Raw genomic sequence first — 20,172 nt, forward strand, 5'->3', positions numbered from 1 at the left:
AGAAAAAACGACTAGAGACTTGTGCTTTGTCTTTTCGATGGAAAGGGGGGAAATTGTGATGTCGTACCTAGCCGGACATAGGACCACATTGGGTTAATACTATTATCACATCTGACAGGAAATCATACAACGTTAAAAAAAAAATAATAATTTAAAAATTGTGTGCCCAATTAATTTTTTTAAAAATGTAAAATTGATATTTTTTTTTTTATATATTTGAAAATTTTTCATAACATTACTGTGATCTTGGGCTGTACAGAAATTTGACAGCCGGGGTATTTTAAATATTCAGCTGAAAGTTCCACAGCACGCAATGCACTCTCACAGCTAATCACAAGTAGTTATTGCAATTAATATTGAATCAACATTTATAAAATTCTAACCGTTATCCTACAAAAAAACACCCACTATAAAATATCCAAGACGACTTGCAGTTGTTACAGGGCAATGAAAGGTGATCGTGCAAAACAATAATGTAAATAGTATAGTTTACAGTAAGTAAAAACACTACTAGAATACAATAGGAGAGTAAATTACCATAAAACTTTAAATAAACACCCTGCCGTTTATTTACAATATTTGCCAGTAGCGTGGGCACCTATGATACTTAAAGCACTAAGTGTCGTACACCCACAAAATGTGTACATTGGTAAGCATGGACAATTGGTGAAAAATTAACCAGCTACGAATCTTCATTGCAAAACAACCGCATGAAATACTGTGTTAATACAAAAAATAAGTTCATACTGTTGGCCCACAGCACACTCAAAAATGCTTCAAACTGTTTAAAGATTAACAATAAAATCAACACAAGTACCAGTTTTATCACAAACTAAAACTAATTTGTTTTTATAAAGTGCACATTAATAAATAAGAACGCTGGAAAAGGAGCAAAATACGAATATACGAGTACACTGAAAGGCAACCCTGTTAATATCAGAAAACAACTTTGTATTTTACGTACTTTCAGCACGCTCAAAAAAGCTTCACAACTGGTTTTAAAATGAATAACTTCATAAAAAAAAAAAAAAAAATATATATATATATATATATATATATATATATATAATATATATGCATTACGTGTACCTTTTAAAATAAATTAAATGTTCTTATTCATCCTGATCCTCAGGGTCTTCACTGCTGTTTAACAACAAATTGGTAAGCTCTCTGTACAGCCATGTGTGTGTATTGTCTGGAACATTGAATGTGACTTGCGACCCGGCGTCTAGTGATCATATTTCCCAGCAGCCCCAGCACTTATTAGAGACCCGGCGAGTATTGGAGACCGGGATTATTTGAAGTTTTACGGTAAGATTAGGTTTAGGACAATTTGTATCTACAATGACAAGATACTAGTGCAATTGTGCAAGGATAGTGCATCAGCTGAGCGTCTAGTAACATGGTACTGAGGTTGGGTAAGTCCAGTAGGCGGGGTAGATCAAGAGATGTGAAACAGGTGATTCTTGAGGAGGTGGCGGAAGGCACTGAGCGATGGAGCAGTTCTGAAGTTCTCCAGTAGCTGGTTCTACCACAGGGGCTAGGAAGGAGGAGTAGGAGTGGGCGTGGGTGGATGGAGAGTGAAGAGAATGCATGGCCAGTAGAGGATGTACAGAGAGGGGCATGATTTTAGGATAACATTTGAGATAAAAACTATTTTTTATTAGACATCATCTCAGACAAACCAGGATGCATTTGTTATAAAGTTAATTATTTTATTAAAACTGTAGGTCAAGAAGACAATTTCAACAATAAGTTCTTTTCAGTTGATTGGGCTAAATACTGCTTAACTTTAAACTATTAAAATATGAACCTGATACAGGCAGAAACAAACAGAAGAGATAAACTTGCATTATTGGATGTATGTTTTTTTCTGCAGTAGTTTGTTTTTAATATTGTAGCCTTGGACATTTTTATAATTTTTTTTTAAACAGTAGCAGTATTTAGATGGGACGCCAGTTTGATGAACTGAATAAAACACGTTGTTGACTTCGTAATAGTTGACCCTGAATTTGTTTCACTCCCCAGGTGAGACCCGAGAGGAGAGGACCTTCCGCAACTGGATGAACTCTCTTGGTGTAAATCCACACGTCAACCACTTATACAGGTGAGTCTCTTACCTGTCTTTATACAGGTGTGTCTCTTACCTGTCTTTATACAGGTGTGTCTCTTACACGTCTCTATACAGGGGGTCTCTTATCTGCTTCTGTACAGAGGGGTCTCTTACCCGTCTCTATACAGGAAGTCTCTTATCTGTCGCTTTATCAGGGGTCTCTTACCTGTCTGTACAGGGGGGTCTAATCTGTCTCTATACAGGGGTCTCTTATCTATCTCTATACAGGGGTCTCTAACCCATCTCTATACCGGGGGGGGGAGTCACTTACCCATCTTTATACAGGAAGTCTCTTATCTGTCGCTTTATCAGGGGTCTCTTACCTGTCTGTACAGGGGGGTCTAATCTGTCTCTATACAGGGGGTCACTTACCCGTCTCTATACAGGGGGTCACTTACCCATCTCTATACAGGAGTCTCTTATCTATCTCTGTACAGGGGGTCACTTACCCATCTCTATACAGGGGGTCTCTTACCCGTCTCTATACAGGGGGTCTCTTACCCGTCTCTATACAGGGGGTCTCTTACCCATCTCTATACAGGGGGTCTCTTACCCATCTCTATACAGGGGGTCTATTACCTGTCTCTATACAGAGGGATTGCTTATCCTTTGCACTGTATTCATTTCTTTTCTATTACAAGCAAATGGCAGAGGCACCTTTTAATGAGCAGAAGCGAATGTTCACTTTGTGTTTTCAGGTTTACATAACTTGTGGTGGTATGTTTCTAATGGTGTGGTGGTGTCTTTCTTTTACAGTGTGGTGGTATTTTTCTTTTATGGTTTGTTTTTGTCTGTTTGTTTTGCAGTGACCTGCAGGATGCCTTGGTTATCCTCCAGCTCTATGAAAAGATCAAGGTTCCAGTTGACTGGAACAAAGTTAATAAACCCCCATACCCTAAACTTGGTGCCAATATGAAAAAGGTGAGCTGAGTTCCTCTGCTGAGATGGTGGCGTTGTGAATCTTTTGGGAGTTATTGGTTTTATAGCCTCCATGTATAGCTTATACATTTGTCGTTTATTCAGAGAGGTGCAATCAGCAACCGATATACAGCAAGTAACAGTGTCAAGACTTCACAAACACAACTCAAAATGTGTGCATACATATTGTACAATATATTCATATAATCTAATCCATGCTGTCGATTGTAAAAAAAGTGAAGTGAAGAACCTTTTTCTATCATTTGTTCAAAGCACAGTTTTCTTTTTATGTTTTCTTTTTAGGACACGTTGAAACAAAATCCCCTCTCTACAACAGTTACTGCATAGAGTAATATTTCATAATGTTTGTAATGTAAGATTTAACTTATAGAACAGTACACGACTGAGTGATATAAGCAGAGGGTACAAAGCTTTCAGTATTTTCAGCTTCCTTGTTTGTGGTGAATTGGTTATAATTGATCAGTTATTTTAAGGCTTATTTTGTATTAAAAAAAATATTTAAAACAACTCACAATTCTAGTCCATCCGACTGCCTGCACTTTTTTGTTGAGAATTTCACTTCTGACACCGAATCCAAATCCTATATCTGCCCAGACGCACATCTATTTTAATACATCCCTCCAATGTGTGCAGCTCTTATATAAATAAGACACGAATCCGGTATTCAATGTAAGTTGTATTATTTAATAACAAGAACACGTTTAATGAATGTCGCGGCTCTCAACTCCCTGTTACTGGTGGCGCACACGCTAAACACGTCATGCAGCTGCTGAATACAGACATACCCCCGTGTGCAACAGCACATCAAATCACACTTTTCATGGAGTAAAGTTATGCAGTAAACCTGTAATATAGTAATGGCAAACTGTTGTAGACTTTTGTGCTTTGTTGTTTTGTCTGTCAAATGTTTTCTAGAGATCATACTGAGATAAAACAAACTCTCTCTCTCTCTCTCTCTCTCTCTCTCTCTCTCTCTCGATATATATATATATATATATATATATATATATATATATATATATATATATATATATATATATATATATATATATATAAACCACAAGTCCATCCGACTGCCTGCACTTTTTTTGTTGAGAACTTCACTCCTGACTAGGGATGCACCGAACTGGCTCTTTGATATATAATATATAATTGGTGCACAGAAATGAGTGTTTTTTGTAACTTTACAACTGTCAGATGTGCAAGATGTTGAACAATATGCTTTAGTAAATTAAATTACGTTATTGTAATGTGCCAATACAAGTTGATTTATTTGAACAGCTTTATTAAAATATTTTTAAAACTATTTTGTAGCCTATTTGATATGTGTTCCACACACACAGTGCATTTAAATCCTTGTAGCTCTCAGATAGGCTTGTCACAGGCTCCAGAACCTCAGGACACTAAGGCAGGTCAGGTTTTTTTAACTCGCATCACTAAACTGCAATGTATTCAACATTAAAGTGAGTGTGAATTGCTTCAGCAGTTTAGTAAATGTATTTCATTGTTTAATTGAGGCGGCGATTCTATCCGGAGAGCCTCGTAACAATGATTAATTGCATTGCTTGAATTTTTCTTTATACAGTAAACAATATGTCAAAACGGTGCAACGCCATTATTATACATAACATTGCACTCAACTGCACTCATTTAACCTTGAAACCTAGTTTCTACTTGTTTAATATTTCTTGCTTCACACAGTCCTGCCCAGTCAGAGACTCAGAAAGCCAATCAGCTGATTGATGGAAACGATCCTCACAGGCATGTGTGTGCTTTTGGTAACAACTAAGTAAAACAAATTTAATTTAGTGACAGTTTGCACAATTCACACTCACTGTATTGAATACATTGCAGTTTAGAGAGGTGAGTTACAAAACCTGACTTTCTTTGGAGTCTCGAGATTCTGGAGCCTGTTGGCAACCCTACTTTCAGTTCAGGTAAAGAAAATAGTGGGTTACAAGGTAAAGAAAACAGTTCTGTATTTTGTTTCTGTTGTGGGGGTGGGGGGCTAGCGGTAAATTGTGTACATTTCAAACTGAAATCTTATTCAGGGATATAGTTCCATTTGGTAATAAAAATGCTATTAACTAAAAGGCTCAAAACTATAGATTGTGCGCATCCCTTGTTAGTAGCTGCCAGTCTGTTTGTTTGTTTGTTTGTTTTTCATTCAACGGTTTCCTTCAGTTTTCTTGACAGATTTTGTAGATTTGGTATTCGGTTTGGTATTTGGTATTCTATCTTTTGAAATAGATTTGGGTATTCAGCCAAATCCCAAAAACTTGGATTCGGTGCATCCCTACTCCTGACTGACATTATCCGTCCTCTTGCAGCTGGAAAACTGCAACTATGCGGTTGAACTGGGTAAACGTCCTGCTAAATTTTCCCTGGTGGGTATTGGTGGACAGGACCTGAATGATGGCAATGCAACATTGACCCTGGCTTTGGTGTGGCAGCTAATGAGGCGGTAGAGTACTTTTTTTCTTTTTCTGTTCTGTGCCTAATGTGTTGCACGTCACGATTTGATATTTAAGCAGTGGCTGTGCACTTAGCCTGTTTCTGCTTAATAAAATGCGCTGAGACAGACATGGGTTTTCATGTTTAAACATTCTTTTAAAATTAACAAATATTCATTTTAAATTAGATGGAAAACCAAAAGTATAATTCGTACCATATTGCAGTAAACCAAATCTCTCCGGAGTAAAACAAACCCATCGCATTGCCTTGTATTCATTCATTCATTCATTCATTGGTTTCCTTTGCATGATATCTTTTTACAGCAATTTTGTAATATAAACAAATAAGAATATTTTTGCCGTAGAGTGCATTTCAAGCAGAGCAGTGTTTAGTTTGAATATTTGGCCCATCACTGTTAATAAATTAAATATAAGGGCATCTGTTTTTTACATGACCCAGTAGGCTGTGGGTGTGTGGTCCTCTGTTAGCTGTGGGTGTGTGTGCTCCTCTGTTAGCTGGGTGTGTGTGTGCTCCTCTGTTAGCTGTTGTGTGTGTGCTCCTCTGTTAGCTGTGGGTGTGTGTGTGCTCCTCTGTTAGCTGTGGGTGTGTGTGTGCTCCTCTGTTAGCTGTGGGTGTGTGTGTGCTCCTCTGTTAGCTGTGGGTGTGTGTGTGCTCCACTGTTTAAAAAAAAAAAAAAAAGTACGCAGAAAGAGTACACGGAACTGCAAACACAAGTCAAAAAGGAAGTTAGAAAGGCCAAGAGAGAAATAGAAATGAACATTGCTAAGGGAGCTAAAACCAATTCCAAAATGATTTAGAAGTGAGTAGTTTTTCGAGATTTACAATTATATTGTATTTACAGTATAATTGTAAAGCTCGAAAAAAATACTCACTTCTAAATCTTTTGTAGTCATCTTTATATTACTTTAGTATAAATACATGTTAATTTGGATTCATATGTTGTTTTTTTCTGACTTTGTGTGAACGAAAAGACACACATTTGCCCATTTTCCCATTGGAAATAGTGATATTTTGAAATATCACTGTCCTGGTCACAAAAGCAAAGTTTGTGGGGAATAATAGCCATTTTCTATACTTTTGAGGCATAAGCAATTAGGAAATAACACTTACTACCTAGGAACAAAAATTGTGTTACATAGTGTAATGGATAATTGCAAAGCATATGACATGGTTTATTTAGATTTCCAGAAAGCTTTTGACAAAGTCCCGCACAAAAGATGAATTCTCAAACTGAACGCAGTTGGGATTCAAGGAAACACATGTACATGGATTAGGTAGTGGTTAACATGTAGAAAACAGAAAGTACTGATTAGATGAGAAATCTCAGAATGGAGTGTGGTAACCAGTGGTGTACCACAGGGATCAGTATTAGGTCCTCCTCTATTCCTAATCTACATTAATGATATAGATTCTGGTATAGTAAACAAACTTGTTAAATTTGCAGATGACACAAAAGTAGGAGGAGTAGCAAACACTGTTGTAGCAGCAAAGGCCATTCAAAATGATCTAGACGAGATTCAGAACTGGGCAGACACATGGCAAATGAAATTTAATAGAGAAAAGTGTAAGGTACTGCACGCAGGAAATAAAAATGTACATTATAAATATCATATGGGAGATACTGAAAGTGGAGAAGGAATCTATGAAAAAGACCTAGGAGTTTTTGTTGACTCAGAAATGTCTTCATCTAGACAATGTGGGGAAGCTATAAAAAAGGCTAACAAGATGCTCAGACACATTGTGAAAAGTGTTGAATTTAAATCAAGGGAAGTAATATTAAAACTGTACAATGCACTAGTAAGACCTCATCTTGAATATTGTGTGCAGTTCTGGTCACCTCTCAATAAAAAAGATGTTGCTGCTCTAGAAAGAGTGCAAAGAAGAGCGACCAGAAGTATTTCGGGCTTAAAAGGCATGTCATATGCAGACAGGCTAAAAGAATTGAATCTGTTCAGTCTTGAACAAAGAAGACTACGTGGCGACCTAATTCAAGCATTCAGAATTCTAAAAGGTATTGACAGTGTCGACCCAAGGGACTTTTTCAGCCTGAAAAAAGAAACAAGGACCAGGGGTCACAAATGGAGATTAGACAAAGGGGCATTCAGAACAGAAAATAGGAGGCACTTTTTTACACAGAGAATTGTGAGGGTCTGGAATCAACTCCCCAGTAGTGTTGTTGAAGCTGACACCCTGGGATCCTTCAAGAAGCTGCTTGATGAGATTTTAGGATCAATAAGCTACTAACAACCAAACGAGCAAGATGGGCCGAATGGCCTCCTCTCGTTTGTAAACTTTCTTATGTTCTTAGCTGTGTGTGTGTGCTCTTCTGTTAGCTTGGGATGTGTGTGCTCTTCTGTTAGCGGTGTGTGTGCGCCTCTGTTAGCTGTGGGTGTGTGTGCTCCTCTGTTAGCTGTGTGTGTGTGCGTCTCTGTTAGCTGTGGGTATGTATGCTCCTTTTAGCTGTGGGTGTGTGCTCCACTGTTAGCTGGGGGTGTGTCTGTGTGCTCCTCTGTTAGCTGTGGGGGTGGGGGTGTGTCTGTGTGCTCCTCTGTTAGCTGTGTGTGTGTCTTTGTGCTCCTCTGTTAGCTGTGGGTGTGTGTGCTCCTCTGTTAGCTGCGGGTGTGTGTGCTCCTCTGTTAGCTGTGGTGTGTGTGCTCCTCTGTTAGCTGTGGGTGTGTGCTCCACTGTTAGCTGGGGGGGGCTGTGCTCCTGTGTTAGCTGTGTGTGTGTGCTCCTCTTAGCTGTGTGTGTGTGTGCTCCTCTATTAGCTGTGTGTGAGTTTTCTCCTCTGTTAGCTGTGTGTGCTCCTCTGTTAGCTCTGTGTGTGTGTGCGCTCCTCTATTAGCTCTGTAGGTGTGTGTGCACCTGTTAGCTGTGGGTGTATGTGCTCTTCTGTTAGCTGTGGCTATGTGTGCTCCTCTGTTAGCTGTGGGTATGTGTGTGCTCCTCTGTACTAACTCTCCCATCCTGCCCTGCAGATACACACTCAATGTGCTGGAGGACCTAGGAGAAGATGGGGCCAAAGTTAACGATGACATCATTGTAAAGTGGGTCAACTCGACTCTCTCTGCGGCTGACAAGAAAACCAAGATCCAAAGCTTTAAGGTACAGAACTTGTTCCTTGCAGGTATGAGATATGCCAGAGTTGTAATGCAGTGGGCTTCAGTTATGTACTTCCCATCTACTCTGGATGAACTAAAATGTGAATTTTGTAGGTTTGCCTATTGGCATAAAGTTTTTTGAATTACGTGTATTACCTGTTAATTAAAAAATGTATGTGTGTGTGTGTGTGTGTGTGTGTGTGTGTGTGTGTGTGTATATATATATATATATATATATATATATATATATATATATATATATATATATATATAATTTCTTTCTTTAGTTACTAGTGGTACTATGCTCTTGATGTTTGTTTTGTTAAATGTTGTCGTCTTGTTTTTTTAAAAGGACAAAGAAATTAGCACAAGTTTGGCTGTTGTTGACTTGATTGATGCCATCCAGCCTGGTTGCATTGACTATGATATGGTGAAGACAGGGAAGCTTTCTGATGAAGACAAGCAAGAAAATGCCAAGTAAGTGTGTGCATAGTATTGGTGTATTTGTTCAGTGTTTTATATTGCAAAGAAAATACCTGAACATCGGATAGTGTGGATTCACACCTCTGAATCCTCTGCTTAGGACAATACCTATACAGCGGCAGGGAGAGAGTGTGACATACATAGGTCCATCTCAGAGTTTTACATGTCTAGAGAACCGCTCATTCTATAAAACCTTGTTAGTACTTGTTCAGCACGGACCATTGAGCGTTTCAGACCCTGGGGTTTATAGTGAGGCATGTATATTTCAGACCCGATGTGCATGCAGTGTCTGCAGGTCACAGGGATAGTGACAGTGATAGCTGGTGGTGGGGTGTGTCTGTGGGTCTTCACTCCCATAGGGACTAAAGCAAGCCCTTTCCTCTCATGCAGGTATGCTGTGTCCATGGCCCGGAAGATCGGGGCCCGGGTGTACGCCCTGCCGGACGACCTCGTCGAGGTGAAGCCCAAGATGGTGATGACAGTCTTTGCTTGTTTGATGGGAAGGGGGCTGAAGAAGGTGTAACAAAAACTAAACTGAACTAAACTGCCTCTCTCGACGCAAGCAAACATCTGGCCCATAAGCCATTTGCTGGTTAAAAGGCTTTTGGTTTAGGGATTAGTACAACCGTCATTTAAATATTAAGGATATCTCAAAAGAGTGTAATAGGGGATGCTTGGGGTGGGGAAGGTTGTTGTGTAAATCTGAAAAACAAAAAGGCTAACACTCTTTCCCCAAGTTAGTATGGGTTGATCGGCTAAGGTACACATTGAAATGAATTCATATCACAATATACAAGAACCAGCAAGTGCTCATATGTATCACATAAAGCCATGTAAGCAAACCTGTACATTTTATGATTTGCATGTTTGTTTATCTGGGTTTAAGATTTTGATCATTCATTTCAGAAGACCATACATCTATCTCAGTGGGATACAGGGGTATCGACAGGGCTGTAGTGTTGGTGTTACAAACTGCTTTGCTTTTTTAAACTTTTTTTTTTTTTCTCTGCTTTTTTTCTTTTGTTACTTATATACCAGTTTACCAAAAAATTATTCATTCTAAATAGTGGCTGTAGTACATTCTACAGTTATGAACGCATTATCTTGCGCATAAGTGTGTGTACTTTAGACATGCTTTTTACAAAACAAAATACAAACTGCATGAACGATTTCTTCATTTTTATTAAAATCAATATCCGCTGTGAAAAAGAAATACTTTTATGGGTGGGCGAGGAGAGGGAATCCAAAGGTTTCAGGGGTTGGGTGTATTAAGAAAATGGCTGAATTGTACCATTTAGAAGTGTAAAGAAGTATTGTCACGCAGGTTCAAAAACCCAATATTATGGAGAGTGTTCTTGTTTGACTGGCTGTGTTCTGCTCTGTAACTGCTGGATAAAACTGTACTCCATTAACCATATCCATTATAAGGAAAACCTGTAACAATGGCTGTTGGTTAACTGAAATAAAATCTTTTTACAGCAAACCACTTGAGTATTTTCCCATTCAACTGACCTCTAGCTACAGTGCTTTCACCTAACATGCTGCTCTGCAAAGATTTCTCTTGGGCGGTTTTAGATGGGGGTTTTAGTTCAATTTTCTTTGCAGCTGCAAATCTCACACTATAGAGTTATAGTGGGGAAGTGGTCCAGCTCCACTCCAGCTGACTGACTTTGTACACCGGTGGATGCCTCTGGTCCTGGAGGGTCATTCTACTTCAGGTACCTGTACTACAAGGAGTTTAAAAAGTACTTATGGACCTTGATGGAGGGTGAATCAATAAATCATTGAACATGGTTGTAATGGCTAACTTGATCTATCCCCGTTCTAGTCCTTCACGACAGTGTGGCGCAGCAGTCTGGAGTTGTATTGTATATACAAGACACTGGTTACCTGCCCCCCTGTTTCAGAAGAGGGGTCACATACATTTTCACTGTTCAGTGCTTTAGTTTCCTGCAACTGACCAGGCATTCTCACTTTGAAGAACTACATGCTTTCTACAACATTTATCATCCATAACTTTTGTGGTGCAATGAGCAATCTAATTTCTTCTTCGATTATCATATAGGCATTTATCAACGATAATCAATGCATTGACTTTTTATTTTTCAAAATAATGAACAACAATTTGTTTTAACAGAAGATACAATAAATAAAAACACAGTTGTGCATAATATTTAAACAAAAAGGCACAAATTACATTCAAATTAGAACACTTCCAATTATTAAGAAAAGAAATACAAAGGACTTGACTTTTAACAACTGAAAAGACTGTGTGCGTCCGTATCAGATGTCCCTTTAACATTTGTTATCATAATAAAAAAATACTGCATTGTTGTAACAGAAGTCATTTCTACTGTATCTGAACTATGGTTGTTCATTACTCATAACATTTTCTGTCCGAAGCAAAGCAAAACATTTTAATTAATCTCACAAATCCTAACTAATTTAACTACCATACTAAATTCAGCTTCTTTTTATATAATATTACCCTAACCGTAAGCCCCAAAAATAACCAATCTTTATCAGTTTATTCTATTTGAAAAAAAAAAACGTATTGCCATTATTTTTAAATCAAGAAAACTTGAATACAATAGAACATAAGAACATAAGAAAGTTTACAAATGAGAGGAGGCCATTCAGCCCATCTTGCTCGTTTGGTTGTTAGTAGCTTATTGATCCCAGAATCTCATCAAGCAGCTTCTTGAAGGATCCCAGGGTGTCGGCTTCAACAACATTACTGGGGAGTTGATTCCAGACCCTCACAATTCTCTGTGTAAAAAAGTGCCTCCTAATTTCTGTTCTGAAAGCCCCTTTTTCTAAACTCCATTTTGTGACCCCTGGTCCTTGTTTCTTTTTTCAGGCTGAAAAAGTCCCTTGGGTCGGCATTGTCAATACCTTCTAGGATTTTGAATGCTTGAATTAGGTCACCGCTTAGTCTTTGTTCAAAACTGAATAGATTCAATTATTTTAGCCTGTCTGCATATGACATGCCTTTTAAACTTTCTAGAGCAGAATGTATCCGAGCATCTTGTTGGCCTTTTCCAATATTACAACAGCAAGAGAACATTCAAAGAGGAGATTAAATGTTTAAGAGATACAAATGGCAAAATCGTAGAGGAAGAAAAAAAAAATAGCAAATATGTTAAATGATTACTTTTCACAAGTTTTTACAAAGGAAGATACTGACAACATGCCCCACATGTCATCCAGTTCCTATCCAGTTTTAAATAACTTTAGCATAACTGAGGCAGAAGTGTTAAAGGGACTAGGAGCTCTTAAAATAAACAAATCCCCTGGGCCGGATGAGATCCTCCCAGTAGTACTCAAAGAAATGAAAGAAGTAATTTACAAACCGCTAACCAAGATCATGCAGCAGTCTCTTGACACAGGGGTAGTACCGACAGACTGGAAAATTGCAAACGTAATACCGATCCACAAAAAGGGAAACAAAACTGAACCAGGTAACTACAGACCAGTAAGCCTGACTTCTATTATATGCAAACTTATGGAAACTATAATAAGAGCCAAAATGGAAAATTACCTATATGGTAACAGGGTACTGGGAGACAGTCAACATGGTTTTAGGAAAGGGAGATCGTGCCTAACTAACTTGCTTGATTTTTTTGAGGATGCAACATCGATAATGGATAATTGCAAAGCATATGACATGGTTTATTTAGATTTCCAGAAAGCTTTTGACAAAGTCCCGCACAAAAGATTAATTCTCAAACTGAACGCAGTTGGGATTCAAGGAAACACATGTACATGGATTAGGGAGTGGTTAACATGTAGAAAACAGAAAGTACTGATTAGAGGAAAAACCTCAGAATGGAGTGTGGTAACCAGCGGTGTACCACAGGGATCAGTATTAGGTCCTCTGCTATTCCTAATCTACATTAATGATTTAGATTCTGGTATAGTAAGCAAACTTGTTAAATTTGCAGACGACACAAAAGTAGGAGGAGTGGCAAACACTGTTGCAGCAGCAAAGGTCATTCAAAATGATCTAGACAAGATTCAGAACTGGGCAGACACATGGCAAATGACATTTAATAGAGAAAAGTGTAAGGTACTGCACGCAGGAAATAAAAATGTACATTATAAATATCATATGGGAGATATTGAAATTGGAGAAGGAATCTATGAAAAAGACCTAGGAGTTTTTGTTGACTCAGAAATGTCTTCATCTAGGCAATGTGGGGAAGCTATAAAAAAGGCTAACAAGATACTCGGATACATTGTGAAAAATGTTGAATTTAAATCAAGGGAAGTAATGTTAAAACTGTACAATGCACTTGTAAGACCTCATCTTGAATATTGTGTGCAGTTCTGGTCACCTCGCTATAAAAAAGATATTGCTGCTCTAGAAAGAGTGCAAAGAAGAGCGACCAGAATTATTCCGGGCTTAAAAGGCATGTCATATGCAGACAGGCTAAAAGAATTGGATCTGTTCAGTCTTGAACAAAGAAGACTACGTGGCGACCTAATTCAAGCATTCAAAATTCTAAAAGGTATTGACAGTGTCGACCCAAGGGACTTTTTCAGCCTGAAAAAAGAAACAAGGACCAGGGGTCACAAATGGAGTTTAGACAAAGGGGCATTCAGAACAGAAAATAGGAGACACTTTTTTACACAGAGAATTGTGAGGGTCTGGAATCAACTCCCCAGTAATGTTGTTGAAGCTGACACCCTGGGATCCTTCAAGAAGCTGCTTGATGAGATTTTGGGATCAATAAGCTACTAGCAACCAAACGAGCAAGATGGGCCGAATGGCCTCCTCTCGTTTGTAAACTTTCTTATGTTCTTATGTTCTTATGTTCTTATCGCTTCCCCACATTGTCTAGATGAAGACATTTCTGAGTCAACAAAAAATTTCATAGATTCCTTCTCCAATTTCAGTATTTCCCATATGATGTTTATAATGCACATTTTTATTTCTTGCATGCAGTACCTTACACTTTTCTCTATTAAATTTCATTTGCCATGTGTCTGCCCAGTTCTGAATCTTGTCTAGATCATTTTGAATGACCTTTGCTGCTGCAACAGTGTTTGCCACCACTCCTATTTTTGTGTCGTCTGCAAATTTAACAAGTTTGCTTACTATACCAGAATCTAAATCATTAATGTAGATTAGGAATAGCAGAGGACCTAATACTGATCCCTGTGGTACTCTACTGGTTACCTCGCTCCATTCTGAGGTTTCTCCTTTAATCAGTACTTTCTGTTTTCTACACATTAACCACCCCCTAATCCATGTACATGTGCTTCCTTGAATCCCTACTGCGTTCAGTTTGAGCATTAATCTTTTATGAGGGTGTGACGGAACTGCCCATCTATATGAATATGTTTGGAACTGGCAGAGAGGGGGTTGAATTTCTCCCAGCCAGAAAAACATGTGAGAATGTGGCTGGAGCTCTAATTGAATGATTATTGATTAATTGGGCTCCAGCCATGGGGGATAAAAGCCAGGGGAGAGGGCCTGGCTGGAGATGTTCTTTTGTTTGGGAGTTTGCTTTGTGGTGGAGAGTTTTGTGTTTTGAAAGAAGAGTGTCTTGTTTTTTTTAAAAAGACTTGGAACCTGACCATTTACTTTGTAAGTTCACTTATTTCTCTGTTTGAACCTCTTTTCTGTTGGCCCTTGTGCCTAATTATTTTATTATTTTTGTTTAATAAAGAATTTTATTTTTTGCCTTTACATTGTCTCTGAGCCTCAGCCCTCTGTCATCCTGTCACAGAGGGACTTTGTCAAAAGCTTTCTGGAAATCTAAATAAACCATGTCATGCTTTGCAATTAACCATTATCGATGTTGCATCCTCAAAAAAATCGAGCAGGTTAGTTAGACATGATCTCCCTTTCCAAAAACCATGTTGACTGTCTCCCAGGATTTTCCATTTTGGATCTTATTATAGTTTCCATAAGTTTGCATATAATAGAAGTCAGGCTTACTGGTCTGTAGTTACCTGGTTCAGTTTTGTTTCCCTTTTTGTGGATCGGTATTACATTTGCAATTTTCCAGTTTGTCGGTACAACCCCTGTATCAAGAGACTGTTGCATGATCTTGGTTAGCGGTTTGTAAATAACTTCTTTAATTTCTTTGAGTACTATTGGAAGGATCTCATCCGGCCCAGGGGATTTGTTTATTTTAAGAGCTCCTAGTCCCTTTAAACTTCTGCCTCGGTTATGCTAAAGTTATTTAAAACTGGATAGGAACAGGTTGGCATTTTGTCCATATCCTCCTTTGTAAAAAGTAATCATTTAACATATTTGCTATTTTTTTTTCTTCCTCTATGATTTTGCCATTTGTATCTCTTAAACATTTAATCTCCTCTTTGAATGTTCTCTTGCTGTTGTAATATTGGAAAAACATTTTGGAATTGGTTTTAGCTTCTTTAGCAATGTTCATTTCTATTTCTCTCTTGGCCATTCTAACTTCCTTTTTGACTTGCGTTTGCAGTTCCGTCTACTCTTTCTGTGTACTTTTGTTTTTTGTCCCTGTGGAAGGGTTGTGGGTAATTCGCTGACCAGGAGACAGACAAACAGGTGTACTTAAACACCACACAGGTGCCCAGTTTTATTTTGAAGGGTGCCTTATTTCTTTTTAGCCCGCAGATGGCGCTGTGGGTCCGTGGTCTGATTTCCCAACGATGGTAAACAGAACCACGGGCATACCAAGCAAGGGTACACAATACTGGCGCCCTCGCAGGTGCTTCGAAACAATAATTCAAAACAGAAGGCACAAAGAAACAGGGAAAATAAAACAGTAACAAAACTATAAAGAAAAGGTGCTGCACTCTGCAGCAATATCCCGGTCGCCGCTGCCCATGCGACCCGGATCACCGTCCTACGCTGCCGGCTAACTAGCCTGCTCAGCTATACTTTTTAGGGGTCTGCCCAAGGGTTCCCCGCCCTCACTGTCTCGCTCTGAACCTCTGTTCCATTCTCTCTGACTGGTTCTCGGTCGTGGACCAGCGCTTCCGCACTCTCGGCGCGTTTAAAAGGGCAGACCTAAGGAAACAGCAGAGCATTTTTTTATAGGGCTTGCAATCTCCCAAGACTCGCCTCTCAGCCATTCAGAGAGGGGGAAAGTCCACACACCCACTTTCCCACCTCCCTGTGTCACTGTCGTGACTCACAGGCGGTTGTTGGACGACTGCCTCCCTCTTCCTGCAGTACTGCGAACACGCCAGCAGAGTCAGAACAGATCTTCCCCTGCTACATATCCTTCCCCTCAGAATGACACCACTGGTTCATTCGAAAATCCTACACTCCCATGTCTTCCCGAGAGAAAAAGTCTGCGTTTTGATGCAGCTTTCCTGCTCGGTAGACTACCCTGAAGGCATAGGGCTGCAAGGCCAAGTACCACCGTGTGATTCTGGCGTTGCTATCTTTCATCCGGTGAAGCCATGCTAAGGGGACATGATCTGTAACCAGGGTGAAGTGTCGCCCCAGGAGATACTACCGGAGTGACTCGACTGCCCATTTTACTGCGAGACACTCCTTCTCGATGGTGCTGTAATTTTTCTCGCGGGGAAGGAGCTTCCTGCTGATGTACAGGACCGGGTGCTCGCTTCCCCGAACCTCCCGAAACCTGTCTCTGACTCATCCGTCTGCAGGGTGAACCTCTTACCAAAATCCTGGCTGCATAGCACTAGCTTACTACACAGCCTCCGCTTCAAGGCGAGAAAAGCCCTCTGGCATGACCCCGTCCCCTGAACCGTATTTGGGGCAGCCTTCCGGGTGAGGTCTGTCAAGGGAGCAGTGAGCGTAGCGAAGCTCGGGATGAACTTTCTATAACAGCCCACTAGTCCCAAGAAAGAGCGCACCTGGGTTTTGGTTGTAGGAACCGGCCAGTCAGCCAAGGCTTTCACCTTAGCAACTAGCGGTCTGATCTGGCCGCCCCCTGCTGATACCCCAAAGAGAACACGTCAGGAAACTCCGCCTCTAGACCTTGAGCCTGACATTTCTGCATTGGTGTCAGATTCTCAGCAATCTGTACCTATCCTTTTCTTGCCAACACAGAAAGATCAGGTCCCAGGTCTGTGATGTCATCTGCATGCGGCACTAACAACGCCTCTGGTTGCAACCAAGGCTTTAAGAGGTTGATATGATAAATGTGTTTCTCTCTCCGTCGCTCCGGCTGGCAGATCTCATAGTCCACCTTCCCAACCTGGCGTGTAACCTCAAAGGGTCCTTGCCACTTAGCCAAAAGTTTCGACTCAGAACTGGGTAATAATAGAAATACCTTATCCCCCAGCTGAAATGTGCGCAACCGGGCTCCTCGGTTATACTGGGTCTCCTGTCTGTGCTGTGCCTGCTGCAAAATGTCATGCGCCCATTTCCCAACAGACTCAAGACATTTGCGCAGGTCCAACACATACCGGACGGTATTGGTCGAATTGTCCTGCTGCTCCTCCCACATCTCTCTGACCAGATCAAGCATGCCCCGGGGTCTCCGCCCATACAACAGCTTGAATGGTGAAAACCCCGTAGAAGCCTGGGGTACCTCTCTGATCGCAAAGATAAGGGGAGGAATCAGCTGGTCCCAGTAACGCACATCACTACGAATAAACCTGCGCAACATGTTCTTAAGGGTCTTATTAAAGCGTTCCACCAAACCGTCGGTCTGAGGATGAAACACAGAGGTCCTAATGGTCTTAATTCCCAAAAGCATACACGTTCCTCGGATTAGCCGGGACATAAAATTAGTGCCTTGATCGGTAAGTATCTCCTTGGGAATCCCCACCCGGGAGAAAACCTTCACAAGCTCATTGGCAACAGACCTAGCGGACATAGATCGGAGGGGAATTGCTTCTGGATAACACGTAGCGTAATCCAGAATGACAAGTAGGTGAGTGTATCCTGCCGCGCTCCTTTCTAGTGGCCCAACTATGTCCATCCCAATACGCTCAAATGGAGCTTCCACTAGGGGCAAAGGCACCAGAGGGGCTCGTGGAACGGCTCTAGGGCTGGCCCTTTGACATTCCCCACAACGCTCACAAAACCGCTTGACATCGCCATCCAGCCCCAGCCAGAAGAACCGTTACACAAGCCTTGCTTTAGTTTTATCCCTTCCCAAATTACCAGACAGGGAAATAGTGTTAGCCAGCTGCAACAAATCCTCCTTAAAGGGCTGAGGAATGAGTAACTGATGACGCACTTCACCGGTCTAGGATAATTTATCAACACGGTACAGCAGGTCTCGATTAATTTCAAAGCGGGGGTACATGGCGGCGCATCTGGGCTCGACCGCCCGACCATTAACCACCATTGCTTGGTCAAAGAGCCTGCCCAGCACGTCGTCACGCCCTTGCTCAAGTCGGAAGTCACAGGAGCGAGCTAAGAAATCATCTCCCAGGCAGAGGCAGCCGAGCCAGACCCCTGCGCTGGCTCTGCGACCTCCCCCCCGGACTCTTCACCAATTGCCCCCACCTGAAACTTCTCCGACTCCCTCCATTGCCAGCCCTCATTCTTAGCAATCCAGCGCTCCTGTTTAGTTTTACGGGGTGTAAATTTATGGCAAAACCATTCTGGATCGCGAAAGGGAAAGATCTCTCCAATTACTTCCTCTTTCTTAGCCAATAAAGAGGACGGGGCTGTCAGGGCAGCCAACCAATCTTTAAACTGCTCACAGTCCTGTTTTAGAACTACTGGTACTGGCAATCGAGGACATAATCCTACCTGCACCTGCGTCACCTGCTGGCCAATAGTCATACACACATTGATCTTAGGATAAGACCGGACAAATCCCCATGAATACATTTAATATGCACCCGTCCCAATATGCGTTTATGCCCCGGTGAGATTAGGCTCTCCTGTACTAGAGACTGACCACACCCTGAGTCCAGGAGAGCCTGGGTTTTTGTACCGTCCACTGTCACAGGAATAACAAAACCCCGGTGCTGAAGTGACTGAGGTAATTGAACGCGCCTACCTGGTCGGCTGAGGTCACACTCCATCACTGTTTCGGACGAGGTGGCCCACCTCCCTGCACGTCCAACACCTCGGTGGGCTGGTTTCTCTCCCTGAAGTTTTGGCAAAAGGGGGAAACACTGGAGCCATGAAAGGGGCTCGCCGATAAGGCGCCCGCATGAGACCCCAGTCCGACACTGCAGCAGCCCGTGGGTATCCACACCCTGCCCCAGTTCCCGGGCCGGGAGCTCCTGCCGACACCCCCCGACCAAATCCTGGACTACCCCTTCCCCCCAGTCCCTTCGCCCTCCCCGGGACCAGCTGAGGGGATGATCCAGTAGCAGTTACTTTGTTAAACCCCTTGACAATTTTAAATACCTCTATTAACTGGCTCCTCCTTTCTAGGCTATACAGATTCGGCTCTTTCAATCTGTCTTCATATGACATGCCTTTCAATCCTGGAATTGATTTTGTTGCTCTCCTCCGGACTCTCTCCAATACCTCAATGTCTTTCTTATGATATGGAGACCAGAACTGTGTTCAGTATTCTAGGTCTGGTTGTACCAGCGCATTGTGTAATTTTAATATAACTCTAGATTTGAGTTTGACTGCCTTGGCTATAACATTTCTATTGCTTCTCCGCATTGTCTATTTGGCTTAAGAGTTTCATCCACTACTACCCAAGTCCTTTTAATACATAGTCTCATCTATTTCATTACTACTCATACTGTATTTGCACCCAATGTTTTCACACTCTATGTGCAGCACTTTGCTTTTATTCACACTACATTTAATTGGCCATGTGTCAGCCAAAGCTTAAATCTTGTGTAAATCTCTTTGTAATAATGAAGCTGGCTACACTTCCCAGTTTTGTATTGTCTGCAAATTTTCATAACTTGATTATGAGACACTGATTATGTCTTGGTCCAGGTCATTTATAAAGATTAGGAATAACAATGGTCCCAATACCGATCCCTGTGGTACCCCACTTGTACGTTACTCCAGTTTGACTCCATGCTGCTATTTTACTGTTTATTCATACTGATTTAATGATTCACATTTTTATTTAGTACATGTTGAAATTGTAAGTATTACATGTACTAATTTGGCCAATCAGATCACTGAAAATGTAATAATAAAATCCAATGAAT

General features: G+C 40.9%; 1 protein-coding gene across 5 annotated transcripts in view; it reads left to right on the top strand.

Annotated features, from left to right (window-relative positions):
- Positions 1–10,610, top strand: part of LOC121295490 (plastin-3) — a 513,951-nt gene extending 503,341 nt beyond the window's left edge. For all 5 annotated transcript variants that reach the window (XM_041220156.1, XM_041220157.1, XM_041220158.1 and 2 more), the window contains 6 exons: positions 2,029–2,107; positions 2,920–3,034; positions 5,383–5,516; positions 8,506–8,632; positions 8,981–9,105; positions 9,502–10,610. In XM_041220156.1, coding sequence (XP_041076090.1) covers positions 2,029–2,107; positions 2,920–3,034; positions 5,383–5,516; positions 8,506–8,632; positions 8,981–9,105; positions 9,502–9,634 — 713 coding nt within the window. In that variant the 3' untranslated portion in view covers positions 9,635–10,610. The remainder of the gene's footprint in view (positions 1–2,028; positions 2,108–2,919; positions 3,035–5,382; positions 5,517–8,505; positions 8,633–8,980; positions 9,106–9,501) is intronic.
- Positions 10,611–20,172: the final 9,562 nt, after the last annotated feature.

This window comes from Polyodon spathula, chromosome 20, assembly GCF_017654505.1.
Source record: "Polyodon spathula isolate WHYD16114869_AA chromosome 20, ASM1765450v1, whole genome shotgun sequence".
Taxonomy (NCBI): domain Eukaryota; kingdom Metazoa; phylum Chordata; class Actinopteri; order Acipenseriformes; family Polyodontidae; genus Polyodon; species Polyodon spathula.